Source organism: Mesoplodon mirus (genome assembly GCF_964341445.2).
Source record: "Mesoplodon mirus genome assembly, chromosome: 15".
NCBI classification, from domain to species: Eukaryota; Metazoa; Chordata; class Mammalia; order Artiodactyla; family Ziphiidae; genus Mesoplodon; species Mesoplodon mirus.
In genome coordinates this window covers 56,451,828-56,469,174 of record NC_138991.1, presented here as the reverse complement: position 1 = coordinate 56,469,174, position 17,347 = coordinate 56,451,828, and the positions used below count along the sequence as shown (strand labels likewise).

Below are 17,347 nucleotides of genomic sequence, written 5' to 3'. Positions count from 1 at the left end.
ATATGATTGTGTCATTTGAGAACGGAGAACTTTACTTCTTTCTTTCCAATTTGGATGCTTTCTGTTTCTTTTTCTTGACGAATTGTTCTGGCTTGGACTTCTGATACTACTTTAAATTGAAGTGGCAAAACTAGGCATCCTTGTCTTGTTCCTGATCTTAGAGGAAAAGCTTTCAGTCTTTTACCATGGAATGTGGTGTTATCTATGGGCTTGTCAAATATGGCCTTTATTATGTTGAGGTAGTTTCCTTCTATTCTTAGTTTGTTGAGTGTTTTTATCATGAAAGGGTGTTGAATTTTGTCAAATGCTTTCTCTACATCAGTTGAGATGGTCATGTTTTTTTTTCCCCTTCATTCTTTTAATGTAGTGTATTACAGTGATTTTCCTATGTTGAACCATCCTTGCATTTCAGGAATAAACCCACTTGGTTATGGTATATAATCCTTTTAATGTGCTCTTGAATTCTGTTTGCCAGTACAGTTGTTCCTCAGTATCCATGAGGATTGGTTCCACGGATACGAAAATCTGTGGATGCTAAAGTCCCTTATATAACATGACATAATATTTGTATACAGCCTATGTACATTCTCCTGTATAGTTTAAATCATCTCTAGATTACTTATAGTACCTAATACAATATAAATGCTATGTAAATAGTTGCCAGCATGCAGCAAATTCAAGTTTTGCTTTTGGAACTTTCTGGATTTTTTTCAAATATTTTCAATCTGTGGTTGATTGAATCTGTGGATGTGGAAATCATAGATATGGAGGGCCAACTGTATTTTTTTTTTTGATGATTTTTGCATCTATATGCATCAGGGATATTGTTCTGTAGTTTTCTTGAAGTGTCTTTGTCTGGCTTTGGTATCAAGATAATTCTGGCCTCTTAAAATGGATTTGAAGATGTTCCCTCTTCAGTTTTTTTTTTTTTTCCAATATAATTTAAATTTATTTATTTATTTACTTACTTATTTTTTGGCTGTGTTGGGTCTTTGTTTCTGTGCGAGGGCTTTCTCTAGTTGCGGCAAGTGGGGGCCACTCTTCATGGCGGTGCGTGGGCCTCTCACTATCACGGCCTCTCTTGTTGCGGAGCACAGGCTCCAGACACGCAGGCTCAGTAGTTGTGGCTCACGGGCCTAGTTGCTCTGCGGCATGTGGGATCTTCCCAGACCAGGGCTCGAACCCATGTCCCCTGCATTGGCAGGCAGATTCTCAACCACTGTGCCACCAGAGAAGCCCCTTCAGTTTTTTGTGTGAGTTTGAGGAGCCTTGGTTTCAATTCTCTAAATGCTTGGTAGAATTCACTAGTGAAGCCATCTGGTCCTGGGCTTTCCTTTGTTGGGAGGTTTTTGATTACTGATTCAATTTGCTTGCTAGTTATAGGTCTTTTCAGATTTCTGTTTCTTCATGATTCAGTTTTGGCAGGCAGTATGTTTCTGGGAATTTATCCATTTCATCTAGATTGTCCAATTTGTTGTCACACAAGTGTTCATAGTACTCTCTCATAATCCTTTTTGGTTCTGTAAAGATCAGTTGTCATGTTCCCTATTTCACTTCTGATTTTAGTTGAGTCTTCTTTTTTCTTATTAGTCAATTTAGCTAAAGATTTGTCAATTATGTTGATCTTTTCAAAAAACCAACTTTTAGTTTTGTTGACTTTCTCTGTTGTTTTTCTACACTCTACTTCATTTATCTCTGCCTTAATCTTTATGATTTCCTTCCTTCTGCTAGTTTTGGGTTTGATTTGTTCTTTTCCAGGATCCTTAAGGAGTAAAGTTAGGGTGTTGATTTGAGCTCTTTTTTAATGTGAGGATTTACAGCTGTACATTTCCTTAGTAGCACTGCTTTCTCTAAATTCCATAGTTTTGGTGTGTTGTGTTTTTGTTTTCATTTGTCTCAAGATATTTTCTAATTTATTTTGTGATTTCTTTGACCCATTGGGTGTTTAAGAGTGTGCTGTTTAATTTTGTACAATTTGTGATTTTTCCAGTTTTCTATTTCTAGTTTCCATTGTAATTGGAAAATAGTTTGTATGATTTCAATTTTTAGAGGTTTATTAAGACTTGTTCTATGGCCTAATATCTATCTATCTAATGTCTATCCTGGAGAATGTTCAATGTACACTTGAGAAAAATGGATACCCTGATGCTGTTGGGTGGAGTGTTCTGTATATATCTGCTAGGTCTGGTTGATCTACAGTGTTGTTCAAATTCTCTATTTCCTTATTGATCTTCTCTTTGGTTGTTCTATTATTGAAAGTGTGCTCTCTTTTGGTTACTATTTGTATGGAATATTTTTTTCCATCCTTTCACTTTCAACCTGTGTGTGTCCTTAGATCTAAAGTGAGTCTCTTGAAGACAGCACAAATTGCATTTTTCAGCTCCAGAATTTGTTTACTGTAATTTCTACTTCTTTGTTGATATTCTCATTTTTCTCATATATTGTTTTCCTGATTTCACTTAGTTGTCTGCCATCTTTCTTCTCCTTCATCTGATTGAGCATATTTAAGACAGATGTTTTAAATCCTGTCAATAAGAGGCCTATGTTTCTTGAGTTAGTTTCTGGAGATTTACTGTGTTCCTCTGAATGGGCCCTATCTCACTGTTTCTTTGTATGTCTTGTCATCTTTTGTTGGAACTGGGCATTTGAAAAGACATCCACCTCTCCCATTCTTTGCAGACTGTCCCTGTGCAGGGGAAGGCCTTCATTAATCAACCTGGTATGAAAGCTCAGGGTTCTCTCAAATACTTTCTATGGGTGCATCTTCCCTGGGCCTGAGTGTGTGCTTTAACTCCACATCCCCAGTAGACACAGCTGCTTTGAAATGTCCTAGTTTCCCTAGCTTTCACCCCTGCTTCTTCTCAGGGGTTTAGATATAGTATTGTATTCCTCTGTTTGTAGTCTGGCTCCCAGTCACCTACAGGACTGCAGACTCCCTGCAGCTGTCTCTGGCAGCAGCACCCACTCCTGCTTTCAGCAATCACTCACATGATATCCAAACTATGCCACCATTCTCATCACCACTAAGTCAAGAGAGACCTGTTCCTCTGGCAGGTCCCAGAGAAGTCAGAACACTGCAAGCAAGTTCCACTCCTTTCCTTCCCTCCCAAGGGATGAGCCAGGAACTGGCTGGCTTCTTCAAAACTGTACTGGGGAAGGCAAGCACAAATGCCATGAAATTTCCTGCTGTTTAGAGTGAGACTTTTTCTCAATCAGGCAGTCACTTGGTTGTTGCTGCTGCTTAACTGGTTTCTAGGGTTCTCACAAAGTTACTTTGGTCCATATATTGTTCTATATTCAGTGTTTCCATGGAGGACTGAGGATTTGTAGATTCCTAGCCTGCCACCTTGTTGATGTCACTCTCCTGTCTTCCCCTGGATTTTGATCCAGATATTTCCAATACCCCATTTTCTCTATCTTGTCTAACATTATTAGATATCCCACCAGAAGGACTGTTTTGAATTACCTAGTTTAAATTGCCTACTTTAGTACACGGTTCTTAAATACCATCCTTGGGTTCCAGAGATTACTTCCAATTGGTTATGATGTTTTCTTAGCTTATGTCTCAACATATTTTTGAATTTCACTCACTAACATATTAGTAACATCTACATTCAAGTTTGCAGTTGGGCTTCTAACTTTCCTCTTGTATTGTCCTTGTGTTTTTGTCTCCCATAAGATAACACTAACTTCATTAAAATGAGGTGGGAAGAGGAAGGTTTCCTTTTTATACTCTGGAACAGTTACAGTAAATTATTACAACTTGCCTATAAAACTATGTGACGCTGATGTTTTATATTTAATTTTAAAGCCTTTTTATTTTAAAATAATTATAGAATTGCAGGTAGTTCAAAGATAGTACGGGGTGTCCTGTACATATTTCATCCCATTTCCCCCAATGGTTAAATCTTCCATAATTATAGTACAATATCAAAACCTAGACATTGACATTGGTAGAATGTGTGTGTGTATAGTTCTATGACATTTCGTCACAGGTGTGGATTCATGTAACCACTACCGCCATCAAAATACAGAACTGTTCCATCACCACAAACATCTCCCTTTTTCCACCCTGTTGTAGTCACACCCACTCCTCCTCCCAGTAGCTACTACTACTAACTGTTCTTTTACGAGTGTCATGAATAATTGCTCTGTTATCAGGGGGTCCACTGCTGTTGTTTGTTGCAGTCACCAACTTCTGTGTCTATGTAGCAGGACTTGAGCCGTGGGAATCATGCACGACATTGGTTTCAGGTGTGCCCAGGGGTTCCCAGACCTTGTAGGGTGTATACATTCACATCCCCTAACAGCAAGTCTGTGGTTCTGAGTTTTCAGCAGCTGACTTCATAGCTGCCTGACCTCCCCGAGCTCTCGTCTCCTGTGCTGGATGTCACAGGGCTCACTGGACCTGGGGTGGAGGGTGGAGGTTGTGGTCCTCTTTTTCTCTTTCTTAATAAGTACTCCTTTACACATAACTTTGCTTTGACTCTTAGCTCACTGTACAACAACTGAGTGCCTGTCCTCTTGGCAGAAGCTAAGAGAAAAGAATTGGTCTTCCCTCTGGGATGGAAGGCAGAAGTCAACCTTCCACCCCCAGGCAGGGGTCAGGCTGCTTACCGCACTGTGGAGGAGGGTCCAGGGGCACGAAGCCCCGGGCACACAGGTGGATGTAGGCAGCCGCCAGGTTGCAGGCAGGTTGGCGCTCCTGGGTGCCACAGGTGTCCTGGACACATAGGCTGAGGAAGGGTGTGGGGTCCACCTGAAATCCAGCACCCATAGTCAGTGTCCTTGCCCACCACACCCTGGGGGGTAGCACAGAGGAGGGCTATAGGCTAGATCAGGGCAAGGGCCTTCTTTGTCCTGCGGTCCACCTGCTGAGCGGCCTCTGCAGCTGCACACTCACCACCCCGAAGCAGTTCCCCAGGCTGGAGCGGGGGTCCTGGAAGAAGGCCCGGCAGGTGGGGCTCTGTACCGGGCATGCCAGCCGAGTCTTCTCCATGGCCCTGCAGTCACCACCCACCTGGGGAGACGAACCCAAGACTCAGGCTCCTGCCTGGACCTCCTTTCTCCCAGGCAGCTCCACCAGGGGCTGCAGCCCCAGGAGGGAACCACCACCCTCTTGGACTGAGAGGTCCCCTGCAGGTGTGGAACATGCAGGCCCAGGAGCCTCGGAGATGGGGGCCCCACCCTCCTCAGGTCCACGGCCAATCCACACAGAGACTTGCCTCTCCAGGGCGCGCCCGGGTCACACCTGTTCCCCTCTCCATCCACAGCCACGGCCTCCTAGTGATGACGCCCAGCCCCGAGGGAGGGAGGGCTGGCTAGCCAGCTCACCTGCCAGGCGGGGGTGACCTCCTCCAGGCTGCTGGCCACTGTGCCATCCGGAAGCATCAGCTCATTGCCTGCCTCGTTGTCGTTGGTGCCCAGAAGGCCAGCGGACAGGCCTGTGGGGCAGGGAAGGCTGTGAGAGCCTGCTGGCGAGTGTTGGCGGGTGGGGCATGGCCAGACCCTGCACCCTCCATGCCTGACCCCCCCAACACTGGTCCTGGCTCTGAAATTTCACCAGAGGGAGAAGAGAAAAAGGACTGAGAAAAGCATTTGTTCCCTCCCTGGGCCCTCCCCCATCTGCCAGCCCCGTCCCAAGTGTTTGGGACGCAAACTCTTTACAAGTGTTCCTGGGGCTGCCCAACCAGATCAAGGGGAGCGGCACGTCCCAGAGAAGGGAGCAGAACGTGGGGTCAGAGCTCTGGGCTCAAAGCCTGGCCCTGATGTTCGTGGCTGGAGGAGTGGGGGACCAGTAAGTAATCTGGGTCATGTCATGTGTCCCAGGGGACAACAGTGGGAGGATCCCATGAGAAGGAGCAGACGATGCGTGCTGGAGCGCCTGAAACAGGGCAGCGGTCAACCAGCGGGGCTGTATCCAGAGTTGCGCTGCCGCTGGAGTAGGGGCTGTCCCAGTGCTGGACGTGATGAAAGCCGGGAGAGATGGCCTTTGACCCTCTTCCAGTTCTGAGCTGTTTGGGCTGTTCTGATACCCGCTCGGGCTGTCAGCCCCGAGGAGCAGCAGAGGCCCAAGAGGGTCCCTGGGCCTCCCGCCCACAGCCTCCCAAGGACTCAGAGTGCTGCCCACTGGGATCTGTCAATCTCAGCCCTGGAAGCTGACCGCACTGGCTCAGAGGTTGCCAGCGGGGGCCTAGACCCACCGTGCTGCCAGACGCTGAGAGTCAGGCTGCAGAGGCTGGCGTGGAGGTCACAGACGACAGAGACACCGTCCTCACTAGTCAGCTCGATCCTGGGGACGTTGTTCCTCCTGGTCTTGGCAGGAGGCACATCCAGGTCCAGACAGCTCTCCCCAGGCAGGGAGGAGTTGTACAGCCTGTAGGTCTGTGGGCAAGACAGGGGCTGAGCAGGACAGGTGACAGTCTCCACGGGGCACAGGTGTGTGGATGTGACAGGAGGCAGGAAAGTGTCTGGGCGCCCTACCCCCCTACCCTGCTCACCTTCAGGCTGGGATAGAGGACGAGGGTGGTGTGGTTCAACTTCACGGTCAGGGACGTGAGCCCCGAGCCCGCCCGGTTTAGTGTCAGCGAGAATGTGTCATGAGCGAAGTCCTTGGCCAGCAGCAGGCTACTGCAGTGGGCACTGATGCCCCACACCTGGCCATCGAAGGTCACCACATGCCTGGTGCCGGCCACCACAGCGTGGTCTGCAGAGAAGAGGCCGGACGCAAGGGGAGTGGGGCCCGCTGTGCCCAGGCCCTGAGCCCACGGGGCAGCCCAGCCTGTCCAGAGACTGCTCCCTGGCCCATGTCCTCATGGGCAGCCCACGTGGGGAGCGGGGTCTGTCCCCAAGAACCTCTGGCTTCAAGATGACTTGAGCTCTAGGGGTCCCCTAAGGTGAAGGAGGTGTGACGCACGCTCCAACACTGATGAACCTCAGAAACTTTATGCTGAGTGAAACGCCCATTATAAAAGGGCACATATCACGTGACTCCATTCGTACGCGGTGTCCAGAATAGGCAAATCCACAGAGACAGAAAGTAGACTGGGGGTATAACTGAGGGATGGGGACACAGAGCTAGGGGATGCAGGGTGTCTTTTTGGGGTGATGAAGGTTCTGTAATTGACCGTGGTGATGGATGCACACTAGCCACTGAATCAGACACTTTAAATGGCAACCTGCAGTCTCTCAAGGCAACAGAAATAAAACCAAAAATAAACAAATGGGACCTAACCCAACTTACAAGCTTTTGCACAACAAAGGAAATCAAAAACAAAACGAAAAGACAAGCTACAGAATGGGAGAAAATATTTACAAACGATGAGACCAACTAGGGCTTAATTTCCAAAGTATGCAAACATTTCATACAGCTCAATATTAAAAAAACAAACAACCCAATTGAAAAATGGGCAGAAGACATAAATAAACATTTCTCCAAAGAAGAAATACAAATAGCCAACAGGCACATGAAAAGATGCTCAACATCGCTAATTATTAGAGAAATTCAAATCAAAACTACAATGAGGTACCACTTCACACTGGTCAGAATGGCCATTATTAAAAAGTCTACAAATAACAAATGCTGGAGAGGATGTGGAGAAAAGGGAACCCTCCTACACTGTTGGTGGGAATGTAAATTGGTATAACCACTACAGAGAACAGTATGGAGCTTCCTTAAAAAACTAAAAACAGAACTACCATATGACCCAGCAATCCCACTCCTGGGCATATATCCAGACAAAACTCTAATTCAAAAAGATACATGCACCGCTATGTTCATAGCAGCGTTATTCACAATAGCTAAGGCACGGAAACAACCTAAATGTCCATTGACCGATGAATGGATAAAGAAGATGTGGTACATATATACAATGGGATACTACTCAGCCATAAAAAAGAATGAAACGATGCCAGTTGCAGTAACATGGATGCAACTAGAGATTATCATGATATCACTTGTATGTGGAATCTAAAATAAATAAGACACAGGGACTTCCCTGGCAGTTCAGTGGTTAAGACTCTGCACTTCCAACGCAGGGGATGCGGGTTTGATCCCTGGTTGGGGAACTAAGCCTGCAACTAAGCCCATGCCCTGCAACTACTGAGCCCTTGCACCATAATTAGACAGCCTGTGTGCCGCAACTACTGAGCCCGCATGCTCTGGAGCCCATGTGCCACAACTAGAGAGAAGCCTGTGCACTGCAACGAAAGATCCTGCATGCCGCAACTAAGACCCAATGAAGCCAAATAAATAAATATTTTTGTAAAAAAAGAAACAACAGAATGCCCCCACAAAAGTCAAATGTCTTCATTAAAAAAAAAAAAAAGTACAGCCAAAGGCTCCATCCAACAGGAGAGAGGTGCCATGTGGGCCAGGCCCAGCCCTCTTCACAGTGGGCAGGAGGTGGCCCGAGAGAGGGTAGTACGGACCCCCCCGAGCCGGCACTGCTGCGGAGCAGAGGCTTGCGTGGGGGTCGGGTAAGAGAAGCCCCACCCACTGAACACACGCCCAGGCCAGGTACCCGGCAGCTGCTGGCCCGTGCCAGCCCATGATGGCCTAACGAGGAGGGTACTGGGAGCCCCTTGTCAGGTTTCAGAGCTGAAGGTCACAGGCCAGTCCCAGGTCGCACACGTGGAACCCAGAGACCAGGCTGTTTCCAGTCGCCACGCTGCCTAGCAGACAAGTACCCCAGACTCTGGGGGGCTCCCACCTGCCCAAGCCTCCGTGTTCCCACCTGTGAGATCACAAGACCTGATGCTACATACCAGTCCTTGCCAAGCTTTCCCACTGACTTGAGACCCTGCCGGGCACCAAAGGCACATGCTTGTTACCACACCGATGAGCCACGTTGCCCCCTCCAGGTGACAGAGAGGTGAGGAGACTCACCAGATCGCACTCAGGGCAGTGGATGCAAACTCCAGGGGCTCCAAGCCCCCAGGGACCCCAGAGCTGCGTCTGGTCCCAGCACTGCCTGTGGCTCCAGGCCTTGCCTGACGGACAGTCTGGACTCAATTAGTGGTCTTCCGGCTGCAACTGGAGGTCTGCCTGGTGCTTCTCCTGCAGAGTCCGCCCGGAGGGAGCTGGCCCTCAGCCCCTCGCCACGCCTCCGCGCTAGGTTCCAGGCTCAGGCTTTTACTTTCTGGACAAAAGCCTGGATCTGCATCCCAACCCTCATCCTGTTTGACGTTGGGAAGCCCAGTAACCTCTGGAATCAGCCTGGGATCAGATGGGCCCAGCACTACAATGCTAAGTCTTCCCTGTACTACTGGGGGATGGTCCCACTGTCTACCTGGCCCTGCCAGGTCGTGCTGCCACGTTCCAAAGGGCAGAGGGGTCCCAGGGAGGAGGGCGGCATAGGACTCACATCCAGAGGGGGCCCCCAGCAGACGGCGTTTGAGCCGGTGGTACTCGGCCAGCACGCTGGTCCCATACAGCTCTCGGAGTGGCCGCAGCAGCTTCTCCTCCACCAGGTGGTTGGTCACCCGGGCCACATCCAGGGGCTCGTCCCCTGCAGGCAGCATCGGCAGTGTCACCACCACTGAGTGGTCCCTGGAGGGAGCACAGAGGAGCTGGGAGACCCCAGCACAAGTCGTGCCCGTCGGAGCCTCACTTTCCGCAGCCACAGGATGGCCGTGTAAGGGTCCGGCCCAAGCTGACCTCCACGGAACATCAGCCTCTTAGGGAGGGAATAGGCTTTGTTTGGGGAGGTGGCACAATGAGGTGGAGGCTGGGGGTAGAAATGACTGTCCTATTTTAAGGACGCAGGCATCTGATCTCCTGCCAGGGGCCTGAACGTATGTGCCTTGGCGGGGCCTCCGGCCTGTGTGGGGAAGGGGCTCCTCAGGCCTGTCCCTGAGGCTGGCTCTGCTGCTCCTTCGGGGCCAGTGACTTCTCCAAAACCTCCAAATTGCTCTACGGCCCAGGCCTCAGAAAGCTGCCTCGGTGGGGTGTCCTGATGGCGTCTCAAACTCAGCAGGTCGGAAGGAGCTCCAGACCACCCCCTCCCACCACAGGAGGCTGAGCAACAGCCCCAAAGACGCCCAAGTCCCTGGAACCTATGACTGTTATCTTAGGAGGCCAAAGGGACTTTGCAGGTGTGACTACACGCAAGATTTTGAGACGGATTATCCAGGTGGCCAATGGAATCACAATGGACCTTCTAAGAGAGGTAGGAGGGTCAGAGAGAAGATATAAGGACAACAGTCAGAGAGGCTTTGAAGATGGAGGCGGGGGCCACGAGCCGAGGCAAGCAGGCAGCCTGCAGGGGCTGGGAAGGGAAGGGTTCTCCCCTGAGCCTCTCGGAGGAACCTGACATTCATTTCGAATTTCTGACCTCCAGAACTACACGAGAACACATCTGTGTCGCTTAAGCCACTGAACTTGTGGTAATTTGCTATGGCAGCCACAGGAAGCCAACAAAGCTCCAAGCTGCTCCCTGCACACCAGTCATCCCCATTACTCCATAGATGGACCCTCCATCCTTCCAGTCATCAAAGCCAAGACTCTGGGAGTCATCCCTGGCTCTTCTCTTTCACCACCTACATCCAATCTGTCAGCCAATCCTACAGGCTTGTCCTTACAACACCCGGAACCTGACTGCCTCGCACCCCCTCCGCAGCTACCACTGCTTGGCGCAGCTACTCTCCCATCTTGCCTGGACCATTCTAAACTGGGCTCCCTGCTTCTATCCCCCTCCCTGTCCCCAGTCTTTATTCTCAACACTGGGGCCAGAGGGATCTTTTTAAATGAAAGGTAGATCATGTCCTTCCTCAGCTCAAAACCTCCTGTGTGTTGGGCTTCCCTGATGGCGCAGTGGGTGAGAGTCCGCCTGCCGATGCAGGGGACGCAGGCTTGTGCCCCGGTCCAGGAAGATCCCACATGCCGCGGAGCGGCTGGGCCCGTGAGCCATGGCCGCTGAGCCTGCGCGTCCGGAGCCTGTGCTCCGCAACAGGAGAGGCCACAACAGTGAGAGGCCCTCGTACCGCAAAAACAAACAAACAAACAAACAAACAAAAAAACCTCCTGTGTGTTCCCATTTCAGAGTAAGAGACAAAGGCCCCAGGCTGCCCGGAACCCTGTTACCCGCCCGACTCCTCTCCAGCCCCCTGGCTTCCTTCAGATTCCTTAAGCAGGAAGTGCACTCCCACCCCTGGGCCTTTGCACCAGCTGTGCCCTCCGCCTGGAACGCTCTTCCCATGACGTGCGCCCGACTCACTCCCTCACCCTTCAAGCCCTTGCTCAAATGCTACCTTCTCACTGAAGCCAACCACAGCCTCACTCTTTATAATGCCCCCATCGGGGACTTCCCTGGCAGTATAGTGGTTAAGACTCTGCGCTTCCACTGCAGGGGGCACGGGTTGGATTCCTGGGTGGGGAACTAAGATGCCGCATGCGCCACAGCCAAAGTAAACAAAAAGATTTAAAAAATAAAAATCAAATAAAATGCCCCCATCAACTCACACGTCCTGCCTTTTTGTTTTCTGTAGCACTTGGTACCTAACATACTAGCTCAAAGGTCGGTAGACTGTGGTCCGTGGCCAAATCCAACCTGTGTCCTGCTTTTGGATGGCCTGCAAGCTGAGAATGGCTTTTACTGTTTAAAGGATTCTTAACAAAAACAAAAAACGAAGGCTACGTGAGAGACCATCGGGCTACAAATCCTGAACACATCACTCTCAGGCCCTTTAGAGGAAGGCCCGCCGCCCCTGAGGGTAGATTACCTGGTCATTGTGTTCAGTGACCGTCTCCCTGCTCAGCCATGGCCCTCGTAAGGGCCAGGATCTATCCCACTCACCGCTGCGTCTGCACACCTAAAACAGCGCCCGCTCAAAGAGAGTGCTCATAAAATATCCGCGGAATGAAGAATAAGCCTCAGTTTCCTTATCTGTAAAATGGGGCTGCAAATGTCTCTATGGAAGGGCTGTCAGGGGAGCAGATGAGACGGAGGGTGTGCCTGGCGTGGGGCAGGACCGCAGAAGGGACAAGTTACCTGGCTGAGAAGCTGTACAGGTCCAGCAAGGGTTTGCAGAGCCGCCTCAGTGCCTGTGAGAACACAGCTTCAGCCCAAGACAGCATCTGGTGGGTGGCCTGGAGCAGGTGGGGGCAATGAGAGCCGTCAGGGCCATCCCTGCCTGCAATGCCGCCTCCCTCCCCCTTGCCCTACCTCACCAGCTCCAGGGCGCCCCTAGTGGCCTCCAGCGCTGCCGCGATGGGCCCGGACCCCCAGGTCCCCGGCGTCCCAGACACCCAGGCCTGCAGCCGCTGCACGGCCTCCTCGGCCCGCTCCTGCCACACCTTGTCCAAGGGCTGCACTGTCACCTCCAAGTAGGCGTCCTTCAGCGTGGCCAGGGGCTCTGCAAAGGCAGCCACCACCCACCGTGAGGCCTCCCGGTCCTGGTGGCAGGTGAGATGCCGCTACCCGCATCCCAGGCCCACACAGGAAAACCAGCCCCCCCGACGACCCGGGCCTCCAGGAAAGAAATAGGGCCTGTGACCTGGAATGAGGTGGTGGCACCAGAGACTGGAAAAGAGTCAGCCCGGCAGGCCTGAGACTGCGCAACTGCAAGGCCCGTTCACAGGGTCAGCCCTGGCTGGAATCTGGGGGGTTCCCACCGTTCCCAGACCTGATAAGAGGGCCTCACTGTGCCTGGATTGCACGAACAATGTGGTTTATGCTGAACGCCCGCTTTCCTTCTGTGAGTCTGGAATGTTGGTCTGTGCCAGGCAGAGGCTCCTACGTGACCAGCCCCCAGTGAGAAGCCTGGGCGCAGGGTCTCTAACGAGCTCCCCTGGCAGACAGCGTTTGACACGTGTTGTCACAATTCAAAGCTGGGGGAGTGGAGGGAGTCCTGTGTGCCCCCACTGGGAGAGGAGTCTGGAAGCTCGTGCTTGGTCTCCTTAGAACCTCCCCTGCGCCTGTCCCTCCGCCACCCGGCTCTGTATTCTGTCCCTGTAGCAAATCATAGCCGTGGGTGCAACTACGTCCTGAGAGCTGTGAGTCCTAGTGAATCACGAGGCTGGGGGTGGCCCTGGGATTCTGACAAAGGGACACAAGCAGGGGTGAGAGTACATTTAATAGCCTGTCTGGCCCGAGCACTGGCCAGTCAGAGGGACGGCCGCCCTGGTGCTGGGCAGGGTCCTGGGGCTCCCTGCTGGGCCAGCTGTCAGCCCTGGTGCTCCTGGCCCCGGGAGAGGCTAGAGGGTCCCAGCACCGCCAGGAGGGCGCTCGGGACAGCAGCCTTCACGACCCTCACGGTCTCACTGGTGCTTATCACAGAACCAGAAATAGGCCCTAGAATCTATGACAATGGGCCTAATAGAAGTAAAGCTATATACCCAAAGAAATCAGGCGGGGACTGAAGAAACTTGGGCAGCAGTCCCAGAAGAGATAAGGCAGCAGGCATGAGGGATATGAGCTTGGAGACTGACAAGAATGGACACTGTTCCAAAAGTCTGAAGGCTATAGATCCATGAGAAATAAGGCAGAGGGTCTAAATGAAGTTGGGCTGCAGGCCTGCCAGAAATCAGGTGGCCTTTCTGGTTGAACCAGTACCCCAGGCCGAGCGTGAGGGGCCTGGAGTCGGGGGCCCTGGGATCAGGCGTGGATCTGGGGGCAGGGTCACGCCCTGTCTCCTGCACTCACGTTCCAGCTCATCCCGCAGCTGCTCCAGCCCTGCCTGCAGCCTCTCCAGGTAGAGCGGCACGCGGTTCGTCAGCCCCTGCCTGGCCCGGCTCTGGTTCCACAGCGCGGCCACCGCCCGGCCACTCTCCCGCACGGCCCCCAGCCCCGCCTGGCACAGCTGCAGAAGGGGGCCTACCGCGCCATCCAGGGCGCCTGCCGGCTGCACCTGGGCAGGGGAACGGGGGCAGGATCAGCGTGAGGGTCTGGGGCACAGAAAGCTCCAGAAGACCCTCATGTCCATGAGGGAGGCCCAGGACGAGCCAGAGGGGTGACCCTCCACAGCCTCATGCTCCCTCCCGTTCTCCAGGGTGCCCCCGACATCCCAGTGCACTCTACCCACCAGGCGCTGGAACCGTCTCACGTAGGCGTCCAAGCCATGGATCTTCTCCTCCAGCCGGGCTTGCACCTGGGACCCAAGAGCAGCCACCCTGGACTGCGGACACAGAGGGACAGGCTGGGCCTCACGGGAATGAAGTGGACAGAATGAAGGTGCCAGCAGCAACGCCCAAGCATGTGTTGGCCACACTACGGGCTGTCTGCCTCTGGTTTCCTTGGTACTCCTGGACTTAGAGATCCTGGTCCTGTGGCCTCTGCCCGGGCAGGGTGGGGGAGTAGGAATAACACCCCTCCCCCCAGCCCTCGGCCCTCTCACCTCCACGTGGCCCAGCAGGGTCCCCTGGCAGCCATATGCAGCCAAGCGGAGGCTCTGGTTGGCAGCCTGCAGGGTCAGGCGTCCCAGGGGCTGGATGGGCTGCCCGCTGTCCTGGAGCAGGGCCTCCACCTCCGCAGTCCGCCTGTGGGCACACGCCCGCAGCACCACGCTCTCCTCTTGGCTCCCTGGGGCCAGGAAGGGACCTGCCGTTGTAACCAGGACTCGTCCATCTGCCTCCCAGCTGCCCACTCCTCCCGCTCTCCACAGCCTTCTGTAGCTCCCCACTGCCCACAGGCAGAGTCTCAAAGGCTCTAGGATTTGAGGGCCTTGAACTGAGCTGCCTAAATCAACCTCCAAACCCCTGAAGCCTGGTTTCTTCCCCATCCCCCAGCCCACACCCACCTCTGGTCCAGACTTATCCCAGCCTCTCCTGGCACCACAGGTGACCACAGGAAGCTCATCATCACCTCCAAGCTGGGGGTGCCACCAAGTCCTACCAGGGTTTCCTTTGACTTCGAGCTCTCAGCACCCCAATCTCTGTCCACTCTTGGGCCAAGCTGGGGCCTTGGCCAGGCCACTGAGCCACACCAGTACCTCCGCTCACCTTCCTTGTGGGCCACCGAGGCCTGGAAGCAGTTCGGGGCTCGGGACACCAACAGCCTCACTTTCTCGTCCCCGTCATCCACATTTCCCTCCAGCTGGACCAAGCTTCGAGAAGCTGAGGTGGAGACCCGGCCCAGCAGGCCAAACTGCTGAGCCTTGGGGCCGCGGAGCTGGGAGGCAAAGGGCAGACGCCTGAGTGCAGCCTAGCCTCTGCCCACTGGCCCCAGTTGGCCCCAGGCAAAGGGAGAGGTGGCTGAGGAGGGTGAGGTTGAACCTGCAGGGAAAAGGCAATGCCCACCCCCCCATCTTCAGGGGCACTGGATCCCCCCACCTTACACCCCTGCCACAGGGCTCAGAATCCCTACCAATTGCAGAAAATGCTTATTAAAATCCACATCCAGGGACCTAACCAAGCACGGTGCACAGCATCCAAGTAGCTTAAAAATTCCTGCTGCGAGGCCTCACCCCAGAGATTCTGACTTAACTGATTGAGGGAGGGGCTGGGCACTGGCATTTTTGTTCCCAGTGCCCAGGTGTCTCCACCTACAGGCCAGGTTTTCCATGTTTGCATGAGAACCACTGCAAATGTCTCCACAAGTTCAAGGAGACATTGTGGGTAGCACCTGGCATAAAGGCTGGCACTGAGCAGTTCATCCCAGCCCTTGCAGCCACCAGCCTTGAGGGAAGGGGACACAAGACAGAAGGGTTTTGAATGGGGTGGGGCAAAGGCAGGAAAAGCCTCAGAGGCCTTAAGAGAAGGAACCCTAGGGAGACCTTGCAGCGGGGAGGCCAACGGGCTGATTGAGAAGCCGTTGTAGGGGAGGGGAGCCACCTCTGGCCTGAACTCAACTGCTCTGTATTCTAGTCCAGATATTGTGGCTAACAAGCTGTGCAGCCTTGAGTAACTGTGTTACCCTCTCTGGGCCTCAGTTTCAAAATCTATAAGATCAGATATAGAACGGTGGTTCTCAAAATTTATCAGGAATCAGAGAGAGAGAGAGAGAGAGAGAGAGAGAGAGAGAGTGTGTGTGTGTGTGTGTGTGCGCGCGCAGAAGGTGTGTTATGGGCTTATGTTCCTCAAAAAGATCTGTTGAAGTTCTAACCCTTGGTACCTGTAAATGTGATGTAATTTGGAAATAGGTTCTTTGTAGATGAAATAAAATTACGATGACATCATACTGGATTAGGGTGAGCCCTAAATCCAATAACTGTTGTCCTTATAAGAAGGCCATGTGAAGACAGAGACAGAGATTGGAATAATGCAGCCACAAGCCAAGGAACGCCTGGATTGCTGGCAGCCCCCAGAAGCTGGAAGAGGCAAGGAAGGATTCTTTCCTGGAGCTTCTGGAAGGAGCATAACCCTGCTGACACCTTGATTTTAGATCTCTAACCTCCAGAACTGTGAAAGAAGAAATTTCTGTCGTGCTAAACCACTGAGTTGGGGCTAATTTGTTACAGCAGCCCTAGGAATCCAATTCAGGGTGCTCACTAGACATGCAGCTTCCTAAGTGGGTGGGAGGGGTGGAGCCCAGGAATCCTTAGATTTCACAGTGCATGAAGTGAGCCTGAGGGGGGGTCTGCAGACCACACCTGAGGTGTCCGTCCTAGTCGCTGTCACTGAGTGGCGAGCGCCCCAGCAGCCGGGGTGGGTGCCTCACCTCCCGAATCTGTCCCTCTTCTCCACCGGGTTGGTGTAGAGACCAAACAAGGCTGTGAAAGGCCTCTCTCCACACCACGGACCCCAAAATGGGGCAAGCAGAGAGGGGGTGGTGGGCAAGGGAGAAGCGGTTAGAACCAGCTGCCCACATGCTCAGGATAGAAGCAGGAGGACCAGCCACTCCCTGACCGCCCACCGCGGGCTAGGCCCCACGGGGCTCACTCCCAGGCCTCCGATTCTGGGGAAGTGAGCCTTGGGGCACCGGGATTACAGGTGCAGGAGTGGCTGGGGGCCTGGCTGGCAAACAGGGAAACAAGAGCCAGCCTTGGCAAAACTCAGAAAGGAAAACTCTTTTGAAACTGCCACTGCTCCTGGGCTCGGAAACAGGAGCTGAGTGAGCTCCAGACACAGAAATGCCTCATCCAGCGCTGGATGCTGGAAGGAAACTCCCATCTCATGAGCACCTACTGTGTGCACGTGCTGTGCAAACTCTGTTTCTTTTCCTCCCAACAATTCTGCAAAGGACATGGGATTTGTTCCCATTTGACAGAGAAGACTGAGGCTTGAAGAGGGAAAGTCACAAGGTCAAGGTCACCCAGCCAGGGAGACAGAGAGATGGGTGGATGACAGCACTTATGGAGCACCTCCGGTATGCCCGTGCTGTGTGGGGGGAGGGGTGCCCAGAACCCCACTGACCACCCTGTGAAATATACCTGATCCCCACTTACAGATGAGGAAATGGGGCTCAAAGAG

At 52.7% G+C, this 17,347-nt stretch overlaps 1 protein-coding gene across 1 annotated transcript in view; it reads right to left on the bottom strand.

Moving 5' to 3' along the window:
• Positions 1 to 4,501: 4,501 nt before the first annotated feature.
• LOC309816753 (uncharacterized protein) overlaps positions 4,502 to 17,347 on the bottom strand; it is a gene marked incomplete at its 5' end in the record, with an annotated part of 152,282 nt that continues 139,436 nt past the window's right edge. Inside the window, 12 exons of the mRNA XM_082644528.1 lie at positions 4,502 to 4,759; positions 4,904 to 5,020; positions 5,335 to 5,444; positions 6,204 to 6,384; positions 6,501 to 6,706; positions 9,366 to 9,550; positions 11,991 to 12,088; positions 12,170 to 12,354; positions 13,644 to 13,848; positions 14,023 to 14,115; positions 14,335 to 14,519; positions 14,939 to 15,107. Of these exons, the coding sequence (XP_082500654.1) occupies positions 4,580 to 4,759; positions 4,904 to 5,020; positions 5,335 to 5,444; positions 6,204 to 6,384; positions 6,501 to 6,706; positions 9,366 to 9,550; positions 11,991 to 12,088; positions 12,170 to 12,354; positions 13,644 to 13,848; positions 14,023 to 14,115; positions 14,335 to 14,519; positions 14,939 to 15,107 (1,914 nt within the window). The 3' untranslated portion in view covers positions 4,502 to 4,579. The remainder of the gene's footprint in view (positions 4,760 to 4,903; positions 5,021 to 5,334; positions 5,445 to 6,203; positions 6,385 to 6,500; positions 6,707 to 9,365; positions 9,551 to 11,990; positions 12,089 to 12,169; positions 12,355 to 13,643; positions 13,849 to 14,022; positions 14,116 to 14,334; positions 14,520 to 14,938; positions 15,108 to 17,347) is intronic.